The 12,824-nt window shown below is 43.3% G+C and overlaps 1 protein-coding gene across 22 annotated transcripts in view; it reads left to right on the forward strand.

Moving 5' to 3' along the window:
* The window catches only part of NCAM1 (neural cell adhesion molecule 1), a 366,996-nt gene that overhangs the window by 237,921 nt on the left and 116,251 nt on the right, over positions 1-12,824 (forward strand). For all 22 annotated transcript variants that reach the window (XM_060787043.2, XM_060787042.2, XM_060787046.2 and 19 more), the window contains exon 2: positions 11,246-11,320. In XM_060787043.2, the coding sequence (XP_060643026.2) occupies positions 11,246-11,320 (75 nt within the window). The remainder of the gene's footprint in view (positions 1-11,245; positions 11,321-12,824) is intronic.

The raw sequence follows: 12,824 nt of genomic DNA on the forward strand, positions 1-12,824 counted from the left end.
CACCCTCTCGTGACCCCCCCAGGGGTGCCGACCCCCAGGTTGAGAAACACTGCTCTACTGTATCTGCTCTTGGTCCTGTCACCAAAATTACACTACCTCTGAAGCCTAAAGCCTCAGTTTCCCCAGTCAGGATCAGTTGGAGCATTGTTGAGCTGTAAGAGGAGGCAGGTAATAAATTGTTGTTGTTGTTGTTGTTGTTGTGGGTAGCCCACTCCTAGCAGCTTCCCCTCCCCCTGGGACCACGGGCCAAAGTCTCCAGGTCCATCTCCGCATCCCATGGAGCATCGCCGCCGTCACTCCGCTTGTCAACCTGTCACCATTTAATAGTGGCTTTCCAACCCGACACTGATGTTTTTAAAGGTTGGATCAGTGGTGTTGACAGCAATGACTTATTTATAGGCGCAAACGGGGGCCATTGCTGCACTGGGTCCTGCGAGAAGGTAAATCAAGTGTAAAGGAGGCAGAGTTCTCCTTGTCAGCACTTCGGAGGAAAAAGGGGGTTGAATTTCAAATGTCACATCCCGGCTCTATTATTAGATCTTAACTGCCTTTCGAAAACCATATTAAGGTAATGTTTTAATGAGATCATTTTTTAACTGGTTTTTAATTTTGTACTTTCCAGATTCTTAACTGTATCGTATGGTGACCCCCTTATCCACAGACCTGATATCCATGCTGGTGGTCTGGTGCGATTGCGTGATATGATTGTGTCCCAAGCACACTGTAGAACCCAATGGACCTTAGTTTTAGTACTATGTGTATTGCTTCACTATAAAATACATTCAGTCTTTGCCATTCTTGTAACTCTAGATTATATACAGGGCCAGGTGGTGTTATTCTCTCCAAAGCCCCATTGCATATCCCGTGTTGATTGAGCCCAAGCGGTTTTTGTGTATTAGTAGTTAGTTAGGTGATCCCTCGTTGTCCGAGTAGGATAGTCTTCCAAGATCGATGGCATGTTTCCCTCTTTGGCCCTCCATTTGGCCCTCTTCAAATTCTACAGCACTGCTGGTCACAGCTGACTTCCAGCTGGAGCGGTCAAGGGCCAGGGCTTCCCAGTTCTCAGTGTCTATGCCAGAGTTTTTAAGGTTGGCTTTGAGCCCATCTATCAATCTCTTTTCCTGCCCACCAACATTCTGTTTTCCGTTCTTGAGTTCGGAATTATGGCAAATTATATTTCGTGTATTATAGCAAAGGTGGCGTTTGAACAGGGGAAATTTCTGGCTTGTAGCTACGTCTCTGAACCATTGCTTTGTACAACGATCCCTGTACAGCGTTCCCTCACTTATCGAGGGGGTTCCGTTCTAGGACCCCCTGTGATAAGTGAAAATCCGCGAAATAGGGATATTCAAAGAGAGTTGTAGTTCACCTACATCCAGAGAGCACTGTGAACTCAAATGATGGATCTGCACCAAACTTGGCATGAATACTCAATACAGGGAGGGAGGGAGCCCCAGAAGACAAAAAAATCTATTTATTTATTCAAAACTTTTGTATCCCGATCTTCTCTACCTCCGTAGAGGGACTCAGACTGGCTAACAGCAAGGATTCAATGCTCATAAACAAACCTTTAAAACATCATAAATAAACAATAAGTTAAAAATACATATCAGTTAAAAAGCATAATGAAACATTCACCAGGATAAAAACAGTGTCCAACTCAATCCACACATTGTGGTCAATACCTTAGTCCATTACCGGTCTCAGCCATCACTCTGCAAATGCCTTGTTCCACAACCAAGACTTCACCTGCTTCCTAAAGGTCAGGAGAGAGGGGGCAGATCAAATTTCACTTGGGAAAGAGTTCCATAGCCGGGGAGCCACCACAGAAAAGGCCCTGTCTCTCATCCCTACCAAATGCGACTGTGAAGGTGGCAGGACCAAGAGTGGGGCCTCTCCGGAAGATCTTAACGCCCTTGATGGTTCATATGGGAGAATACGTTCGGATAGGTAAACTGGGCCGGAACCGTACAGGGTTTTCTAGATGAAAACCAGCACTTTGAATTGTGCTCGGAAGCTAATTGGCAGCCAGTGGAGCTGGCGCAACAAGGGAATGGTGCGCTCCCTGTACCCTGCTCCCATGAGTAATCTGGCTGCCAAGCATTGGACTAATTGCAGCTTCCGGGCAGCCTTCAGAGGCAACCCCACATAGAGATAATTGCAGTAGTCTATACGGGATGTAACCAGAGCAGCTGTTTTCACTTATCTCCAATAAAAAAGAATTGGGTTGTTGTAGGTTTTTTCGGGCTATATGACCATGGTCTAGAGGCATTCTCTCCTGATGTTTCGCCTGCATCTATGGCAAGCATCCTCAGAGGTAGTGAGGTCTGTTGGAACTAGGAAAAAGGGTTTATATATCTGTGGAATGAACAGGGTGGGACAAAGGACTCTTGTCTGCTGGAGCTAGGTGTGAATGTTTCAACTGACCACCTTGATTAGCATTTGATGGCCTGGCAGTGCCTGGAGCAATCTTTTGTTGAGAGGTGATTAGATGTCCTTGTTTATTTACTCTCTGTTGTTGTGCTGTTCTAATTTTAGAGTTTTGTTTAATACTGGTAGCCAGATGTTGTTCATTTTCATTGTTTCCTCCTTTCTGTTGAAATTGTCCACATGCTTGTGGATTTCAATGGCTTCTCTGTGTAGTCTGACATGATGGTTGTTGGAGTGGTCCAGCATTTCTGTGTTCTCCAATAATGTGCTGTGTCCAGGCTGGTTCATCAGGTGCTCTGCTATGGCTGACTTCTCTGCAGTGCCTCTCATGTTCCTTGATTCGTGTCTGGGCAATGCTGCTGCGTTTGGTGGTCCCTCTGGAGTCTTGTCCACAGCTGCATGGTACACGGTAGACTCCTGCAGAGGTGAGAGGATCCCTCTTGTCCTTTGCTGAATGTAGCATTTGTTGGATTTTCTTGGTGGGTCTGTAGATAGTTTGTATGTTGGATTTCCTCATCAGCTTCCGTCTGCGGTCAGTGGTTCCCTTGATGTATGGCAAGACACTTTCCCTCTGGGTGGGTCTTCGTCTTGACTCTCGTGGTTTCTTCTCAGTTGTCTTGCAGCTCTTCTGATGTCTGAGGTGGAGTCTCCATTGGCCTGGAGAGCCCAGTTTAGGTGGTTCAGTCCATCTTGGAGGAGGTGGGCTTCGCAGATTCTTTTTGCACGGTCTGCCAAGGCTTTAATGGTGCTTCTTTTTTGACTTGGGTGATGGTTGGAGTTTTTATGTAGATATCTATCCATGTGTGTGGGTTTTCTGTAAACGGTGTGACCCAATTGTTGATCTGGTTTGCGGATGACGAGGACATCCAGAAAAGGCAGTCTTCCTTCATTTTCTTTTTCCATGGTGAACAGGATGTTTGGGTGGATGCTGTTAAGATGGTCCAGGAACCTGTTGAGTTCTTCTTCTCCATGGCTCCAAATGGTGAAAGTGTCATCCTATTCAAGGTGTGGTGTTTTAAAGTCTGAAGGTTATTTCTGTTCTGGGGTGCAACAGAAGTCCCCTCTGTCACCACGGTGGAGGAAGGAAGGCAAGGAGAGAGGGAAGGAAGGTGAGGTGGAGGAGGATGGCTGTGAGGGTGCAGGGAAAACCATGAAACAGCGAGTCCGCTGTAAATGAACCGCAAAGCAGCAAGGGAACACTGTACAATCATTGGCATTGGGATGTAGCTGTGCCATCTTCTTGGTAAGCAATGATGCTGCTTGCATTTTATGGAGGCAATGACCGCCTCTTTTCCAAGGCCCATCTAGGAATGGATAGGCTGTTTGACACAAATCGCTCCGTGGTCGGATGACCCCTGGAAGAAAGCGGCCAACTCCGCCGCGCCGGACCACTCAGCGATGGAACAAATTACGCATTTGCAGCAGTAAGGAATTGAGAAATGCATTAGCTATGCTGGGCTGAGCAGTTGTTCTATTAAAGTGATTGTTTTCCCTCCGACTAATGGCTGCAATTTGGAAAGCGCACACATTAGGTCAGACCTCTTGAAATCCTTCTTTGACCTGGACTTGTTAGGCCAGGAATCTTCGGCAAGCTCCTCCATGGAAGGGAGCCAGGATCCAATTATGTCTTCCCTAATGGCTCATTACTTATCACGAAAGTCCTCGGCACTGGCACGGCCCAGAGTCCACGGAGAAGAGAATGCAGTTGGGCACGAGAGGAGACTTGGAATCTGGGAGGAGGCGCATCCAGACACACTCTGACATTAAAGGACATGCATTTGAGACATATGTCAAGTGTAGTGATGGATATCTTCCTAACATAGCCTTTCTCAGTAAGGGGGAGAGGTATAGCTTTGACGTGGTTGGGCCTCTCATGCCCCATAACAGAAAGAACTGTGCTTGGATGGAAATAAGGGGGAAATGTTGGTACATTTTATATGTTGTAGTTGTCTAAAATGGACAGAAATTTTTGAGCACAAAAGCCTCTCCTTGAAGAAACCATTAAAGCTAAATTTGAGATGAAACTAGAACTCTGTTTACTAGGGATGTAAAACGATTCTATGAAAAAAAATTCTGTTCCTGGTTGAAAGTGTTATTCCGTATTTAATTGTGTGGTACTTCCTTTGAAGGGGGTTGTTTGTTGTATTCCAGGACAGGAATTACCTCTGTACTTAACCACCACACTCCAGTCCAGTGCACATCAGCAAAGTAGTTTATTGAAGAATACATAAAAAGCAGTTCAGCAAAATAGTAATGAGCTAATAGATAGGAGACTTAGTTTTCGTAAACTCTGAGCTGAGTCCAAATGTATGAAATAGTCTGTAAGATTCAAAATACAAGAGTTGCATAAAAACCAGGAATGCAAAAGAATCAAGATACACAAGACAGCATAAAATCCAATGCACAAAATTCAATAATAATAATAATAATAATAATAATAATAATAACCATCATCATCATCTTTATTTATAACCCACCACCATCTCCCCAAAGGGGACTTGGGGCGGCTAACATGAGGCCAAGCCCAAAATAATACAACATAATAAACACACAATAACAAAATACATCATAACAAAATATGAAATAACAAATAAAATCAACAATATAAAACAGCATAATAAAACCAGACACAGAGGACGGATAAAAACAATAACATTCCTTTAAACTTGGACGCATGGAATATGAACAGCTGGAAGCATGAAACTAGAATTCCCTTAGCAGGCTCAACTAGGACTTGACAAGAGATGTTGCTACAACTCCAGCATTGAACAGACTGCTGAAAAATCCATTTGGTCTCTCTAATCAAGCCATGGAATCATTCCGTTTTCCCTGGCAAAATGATAACAGCTTTTTTCTTTAACAAGCGCTATGACCTTCGTTGAGTCTGTGAATCAGCTCGAGTTTGCAAAAACTAAGTCTCCTATATATCAATTCATTACCCTCTCCACCTGGTAGTTCATCCTCTGAACTCGCTTACCTAGAGAAAGACTTCTCTGGGCCCCTCTCTGGAATGTGGCCTTCATCTTCACTAACTGCAGGAGACACAGAACGCTCGATTTCAGGACTGAAAAATCTCATGTTGGCTCGCAGGCTCAACAGGCCCATAAATCCCATGATCCATTTCCTCATTTACATTAGGCACAATCAATGGCTGAATTACAACATTGTTCTATTTCACAAACTTCATTTTTGTGACTGCCACGAACTATGTTGAATTGGTTGAGACTCTATGAGTCCTCTTCGGGGTAAGAAGGGTATGGTATAAATATAGTTAAATAAATAAATATTCGTTGAAAAACTATAGCAAAATCTGCTGCAGGTTGTCCCTGCTACAAAGACAAAGGTTTTGCAGTTTAATAAACTTTTTCCATGTTTTTATGATAGAACAAATTAGGAAATGACATATGTAACCTAGGAAGAAAAATTGTGTTGCATAGTGTAATTGAGAGAAAAATGTGGGAGACGAGTGTTATATATTTTATTTATTTTATTTATTTATTTATAACTTTTATATACCGGTCTTCTCAACCTCCGGAGAGGGACTCAGGCCGGTTTACAACAAGATTCATAAACAGTAGTTTAAACACATCACACCCCATAACACACTAATACATAAAATACATTAAAAAGCAATCATATACTTACATAAGGCCAAGTCATCAAAGAGAAATCACAGTTCATTACCATCCGTCCGTGTGGTCAAAAGATATTGACTTACTCACCAAATGCTAAATTCCAGAGCCAGGTTTTCACCAATTTTCTAAAAGTCAGGAGAGAAGGGGCAGTTCTAACCTCCAGTGGGAGAGAGTTCCAGAGCTGAGGGGCCACCACAGAGAAGGCCCTGTCCCTCGTCCCCACCAGACGCACTTGCAAGGGTGGTGGGACCGAGAGCAGGGCCCCTACAGAAGATCTTAACAACCTTGATGGTTCATAGGGGAGAATCTGTTCGGACAGGTAAACTGGGCTGGAGTCATTTAGGGATTTATAGGTTAACACCAGCACTTTGAATTGTGCTCGGAAGCTGATTGGCAGCCAGTGGAGCTGGTGCAACAGAGGAGTAGTATGCTGTTAGTAATCTGGCTGCCGCTCGTTGGACTAGTTGAAGCTTCCGGGCAGTCTTCAGTGGCAACCCCACGTAGAGAGCGCTGCAGTAGTCTATACGGGATGTAAGCAGAGCGTGGATCACTGTGGCCAAGTCAGCCTTCTCAAGGTGCGGGTGTAGTTGGCGCACAAGTTTTAATTGTGCAAAAGCTCCCCTGACCACCGCCGAGACCTGGGGTTCCAGGCCACAGGACCACAGCAGTGAGAATAGTTTATGCTCAATGATGGAAAGAACCAAGTCCCATGGTGCAAGATGGTTGGTTCATTGAGATGTATGAGCTTAGATAAGCCCAGAGACATTCACCTCCCTGAGAGAGTTCCCTCTGGCCATTTCCCAAGCCAACATTCTCCATTACTTCTAACCCTTTGGTAGACAGTAGGCCTGGGTAACAACGGAAAAATTTGTTTCTAAAATTGATTTGTATTTGGGGGTTTTTTTGTTTCGATATTTAAAATAATTACAAAATTTTCCTTTTAAAAAGTTCGATATTTACGAAATTTCGTAAATGGTAAAAAATTAATGAATCGATTTCCGAAACAATAACGAATCGATTCGTTAATGGCGGACGCGACCGCGAAATACGCTAAAAAACCTCCAAAACCTTCTGAAGCTTCCCTCTCCCTCTGTTGTTGACTGTTGGTGTGATATTATAATTTTTTTTCACTAATTAAACCATAAAACTGGCCCAGACATGCGGAAATAATAACGAAACGACCTCAAAACAATAACAAAACGAATACAATATCGAAATACGAAGCATTTACAAAACGTTTTTGAAAATTCGTTTTTTTAATAATTGCTCCAGAATGGTTCGTTATCGTTTTGTAATTGAAAAAATTAACGAATTATTAACGAATTACGAATTAACGAAACGAAACCGCCCAGCCCTAGTAGACAGTATCTATTCTTCCTGACATCAGTATCCCTTTTGTATCTTTCTACATACTATCTCTATTTCATAGATTTATAACACGTATAAACTTCTTTACCAAAATATAACCAGATAAGCCCAGACAGATTTCCTGGACAGGAAGGGAAACGGACAAACTTTCAGTGTTGATTAAGGAGAAATCTCTACTCGATTTTAAGAAGAGCTGCAAATTTATTTGTTTTGTCTCTTCAGCAAAGGTGGGGTCAAACCTTCACTATTGGTTTTTTTGAACTAGACGAGTGTTATTCTCCAGGGAAAGGGCTTTTTTCTTATTTTAATAGACGTGGGAAACTAAGGGAATGAAACCATTAGGTGAAGAATGCAAAGCCCTTAGATTCTGCGATTTAGATGCGTCTGTGTAGCGGATCAGTGAAAACGCAATTAGGTAAATGGATTTCTGCTTTCTTTTTCATCTTTGTTTTGTTTTATGGTTTGTATCCTTGTTCTTTTATGTCTGTTTGTAGATTTTGTGCTAAGTTTTTTTTTTTTTGGAATAAATTAAAACACAAAAAGAAAACCTTGTCTTTGGAGCCTGGCTTTGGAGATTTTTAGAAAAGTGGGTGCTGCCGAGATAAGTGGAAGGAAGAAGCCAAAGTCTCCTCCGTGTTGCTGCGCTAAATCTAATAAACCTTTGACATTCTGCGATTACGTTTGGCCCCGCCACGCTGTCTGGGAATGAATTATGTTAAAGTAATATGGATGAGTGAAATGAGATGACGCAGAAAGAAAGTGGAGTGGAAGGACAGCCTGCACATTATTGGGATCCGGGAGGAGAGGAGGCACAAGGGTGGAAGGAATATATCCAAAGGGAACTTCCTTCTCCAATGGCCATTTACTTCCTTACTTAGGCGATCCCTCATTGTCTGAGTAAGATAGTCTTCCAAGATCAGTGTACCAGCGGTGGGTCCGTAGGTGACTGTGGAGCCCAATTCTTGATCTGCATCTTATCCCGTGGTTTCCAGATGGAAGAAGGTCCCGGTCGGGGTTGGCTTGACACACCTTCTTCCTCATGGCACGTTTCTCTCTTTCACCCTCCATTCATGTCTCTTCAAATTCTACAACACTGCTGGTCACAGCTGACCTCCAGCTGGAGCGCTCAAGTGTCAGGGCTTCCCAGTTTTCAGTGTCTATGCCAGAGTTTTTAAGGTTGGCTTTGAGCCCATCTTTAAATCTCTTTTCCTGCCCACCGACATTCCGTTTTCTGTTCTTGAGTTCGGAGTAGAGCAACTGCTTTGGGAGACGGTGATCAGACATTTGGACAATGTGGCCAGTCCAGTGGAGTTGGTGGCAGAGGACCATCGCTTCAATGCTGGTGGTCTTTGCTTCTTACAGCACGCTGACGTTTGTCCGCTTGTCTTCCCAAGAGATTTGCAGATTTTTTCAGAGGCAACACTGATGGAATCATTCCAGGAATTGCATGTGACGTCTGTAGACAGTCCACATCTCACAGGCCGCCCTGAGTCCCCCTTGTAGGGAGAAGGGCGGGATAGAAGTATATGAAATAAATAAATAAATAAATAAATAAATAAATAAATAAATATAACAAGGTTGGGAGGACAATAGCTTCAGCATAATTTTTTAAAATTTTAATTATTACATTTGGCCCAGCCATAGGTTTTTAAACATCGGTGTGTTACTGTTAATGTCTATTTCTTATTTTTTGTTATGAGTTTTATATTATTGCTTGTATTATTATTGTTATTGTTTGTGTTACTGATGTATTGTGGGCTCGGCCTCATGTAAGCCACACCGAGTCCCTTGGGGAGATGGTAGCAGGGTATAAATAAAGTATTATTATTATTATTATTATTATTAACAAGCACCTTGGTCTCCCTATGGATGTCCTGGTCCTTAAACACTCTCTGCTTCATTTGGAAAAATGCTGCACTTGCAGAGCTCAGGCAGTGTTGTATTCCAGTGTCGATGTTGACTTTTGTGGAGAGGTGGATGCCAAGGAGGCAGAAATGGTCAACATTTTCCAATGTTACACTATTAAGCTGTATTTCTGGCATTGGGGAGGGATTGGCTGGTGACTGCTGGAAGAGCACTTTGGTTTTCTCAATGTTCAATGACAGGCTGAGCTTCTCGTATGCTTCTGCGAGGATGTTTAGAGTGGCTTGTAGGTCTTCTTCTGAATGCGCACAGAAGATGTTGTCATCACACATTCACGATCATGTCTTATGAACTGTGCTTCCAGGAGTCTCTTGTCATTCCTCCCCACACTCCAATCCCACACAGTGTCCTTGTTAGGTACCTGATTCCTCCCTCACTCCTATATAAATCGGATGCCATAGAAATAATGCTACTGGGCTCAACCAGTACAGAGCTCCCTCTAGTAGTAAGCCTAATGGCAAAAAAGAAAGAGCTGGTGTTATGACTGTCGGGTGGGCACAAGGGAATAAAAAGTTCCAAGTATAGGAAATATAGTCAGATGAAGCATCGTTGGAATCGCGTAGTTTTCGTCCTTTGTTTCATGGAAATTTTGCTTTGGAAGATTCTTGTCTAAGTATGTCTTGTTCATGGTGTGGATTCTTGGAATGTATGAATGCTTACTCATGCCTTGGATTAATATTTCCTGATTTCCTGGATTATATTAGAGAAGTGTGGACTTTGTTTTTATGGACTTTGCTGAACTTTACCCTGGACTATTTTTTGCTCCTGCTTACCTTCAAACCTAATTGGATTTACCTATTTCTTCAAAGTGCTTTTAATTTGCTGCTTTTTAATTATCTTCAATGAAAGGATTGTTTTGCATTCAATGGTGTGGTGTTTACAGTTAGAGGGCTTTTCCTGTCTGGGAGTACAACAGGACAAATCTACACTAGTGGTTGAGCCAAGCACACTATATATCCTGGCACCGTATCGAAGACTTCTCTGTTGTTTACAAAGCCCAAAAGTCTCAGACTTTCACCTGTGCTGTGCCGTTGCGCCTGGGGGCTATAACTCTTAATGGGAGAGGCATGGACATGGCATCTTTCCCCAGGGGATTACTTCTTGCCCTCCTATAAGAAACTGGAACTCCCAAAGACCAAAACACAACAGATAACTCGAAATGGTATCTATTGTTCACAATGAGTTATCTTTCTCAGGCATAAGCTTGATGTTTCAACAGGGATAAAGGAAATATACTTTACAATCTCTGAAGTCCAAGGAGTTTGCAGCTGAGAAGCTTTTCCTGTTTCCTCTTTCCTCAATGGCTATGAATATCGGAATAGACACAACCCCATTCCAATGGCCTATGTTGAAGGGACAAGACCTTCCTCTGGTGCCAAAAGAACCGGTTTGAAGGTGCTTGGTCTCCTCAATGTTGTCCAGGACGATCTGGACATAAAGCATGAGTCCCAAGGGTAAAAAACCTTAAAATTGGTGCTGAGAGGTAATTTAAGCAGAAGCTTTTAGAGCCAAGTCTCTTCCTCAGGTCCATCTGATGAAACTCTGATGGCAGTGAAAAGGGAAGCACTCCCTTCCTCCAGGAAGAGGTGGAGCCAAACAATTGAGCTTGAGGAAGCAATTTAACTGGTGCAAACAACACTGATTGACAGCTATAAATAATCAATCCAACTATACATAAGCAGGGTAAAAAGGCAGGATTAAGCATGATACAACAGTTTAAATCTTGCAACTAACAGTTCTAAACATAGGTGGCGCCACTCACGCCGTCACATGTGCTGATTTAAGATGCTAAAAGTCTATATTAGAGATTTTTTTCTCTTTTACTAAGCATGAACCTTATATAGTCCCATAGCTCTTCTCCCTGATGTGTCTCTCCTTTTCTTTTGCAGTTGCTCTCCAGGTGAACATTGCTCCAAATAAGGTGGAGGTGCCTGTTGGAGAATCCAAATTCTTCCTGTGTCAAGGTGAGTAATGGCTTCCCACTTGGATCATTCTGGGCCACTCATGTAAGACGTGGTAGGCCGTTCCCGGTGTTGAGCTCAGAGAGGCAGTGCCTTCTTCTTCCAAAGGCAGAGGCTGGGGCCGGATCCCAGTGGTACCATCCGTCAGTCTGCAGCAGAGGCGCTTGGACGTATTTCATCGCTTAAGTGGGAACCGGTTGCCCAGAGGAGATGCGCTTATAGTAGGGTTTCTGTAAAAGCAATTTTCAAAAGACAAGCAAGAAACCTTTCAGTGAGCATTGAATTACAAGACTCTGAAGAAGGACGTCTGCGATGGGCAAAATAGATAGGCGCATACAGAAATAAACAAAAATCTAAGCGTTCTCTCTCTTTCTATCGAGTTTGCCCAAAGATTGTTAGCAGACACCAATATTGTTCAGTCGCATTTCCCTGCAATCCCATGCATAATAATAATAATAATAATAATAATAATAATAAGCTTTATTTATACCCCACCACCATCTCCCTGACTGTGGCTAGGAAATCAGAAGACGCTTCCTTCTTGGGAGGAGAGCCATGTCCAGTCTCGATAAAATAGTAAAGAGTAGAGACATCAGACTGGCAACAAAGATCCATTGCCTAGTCCAAGCCATGGTATTCCCTGTAGTCACCTCCGGATGTGAGAGATGGACCTTAGGGAAGGCTGAGCGAAGGAAGATGGATGCTTTTGAACTGTGGTGCAGGAGGAAAGTTCTGAGAGTGCCTTGGACTGCGAGAAGATCCAACCAGTCCATCCTCCAGGAAATAAAGCCCGACTGCTCATTGGAGGGAAGGAGACTAGAGACAAAGTTGAAGTCCTTTGGCCACATCATGAGGAGACAGCAAAGCCTAGAAAAGGGAATTATGCTGGGGAAAGTGGAAGGCAAAACGAAGAGGGGCCAACCAAGGGCAAGATGGATGGCATCCTTGAAGTGACTGGACTGACCTTGAGGGAGCTGGGGTGGTGACGGCCGACAGGGAGCTCTGGTGTGGGCTGGTCCTTGAGGTCACGAAGAGTCAGAGACGACTGAACGAATGAACAACAACAAACCATCTCCCTGAAGGGGACTCGGGGCGGCTAACATGAGGCCAAGCCCAAACGTACAATACAGCAAAATAAAATACAGAATGCAGACAACAAACATAACATCAGAATAAAATATGTACAGTAGCAAAATAAAATAAATAAATGGGTTGTGGTAGGTTTTTTTCAGGCTATATGGCCATGTTCTAGAGGCCTGCATCTATGGCAAGCATCCTCAGAGGTTGTGAGGTCTGTTGGAACTAGGAAAAAGGGTTTATATATCTGTGGAATGACCAGGGTGGGACAAAGGACTCTTGTCTGTTGGAAGGAGGTGTGAATGTTTCAACTGACCACCTTGATTAGCATTGTTACCTGTTGGTTTGAAATATGCGCAGAGGGTCTTCCAATTTATATTTGAGTGCTGGAAAGAACCAAGCTTCATCCCTTCCCTCTTATCTTCAGAGT

This window comes from Anolis sagrei, chromosome 7 (assembly GCF_037176765.1).
Source record: "Anolis sagrei isolate rAnoSag1 chromosome 7, rAnoSag1.mat, whole genome shotgun sequence".
NCBI classification, from domain to species: Eukaryota; Metazoa; Chordata; class Lepidosauria; order Squamata; family Dactyloidae; genus Anolis; species Anolis sagrei.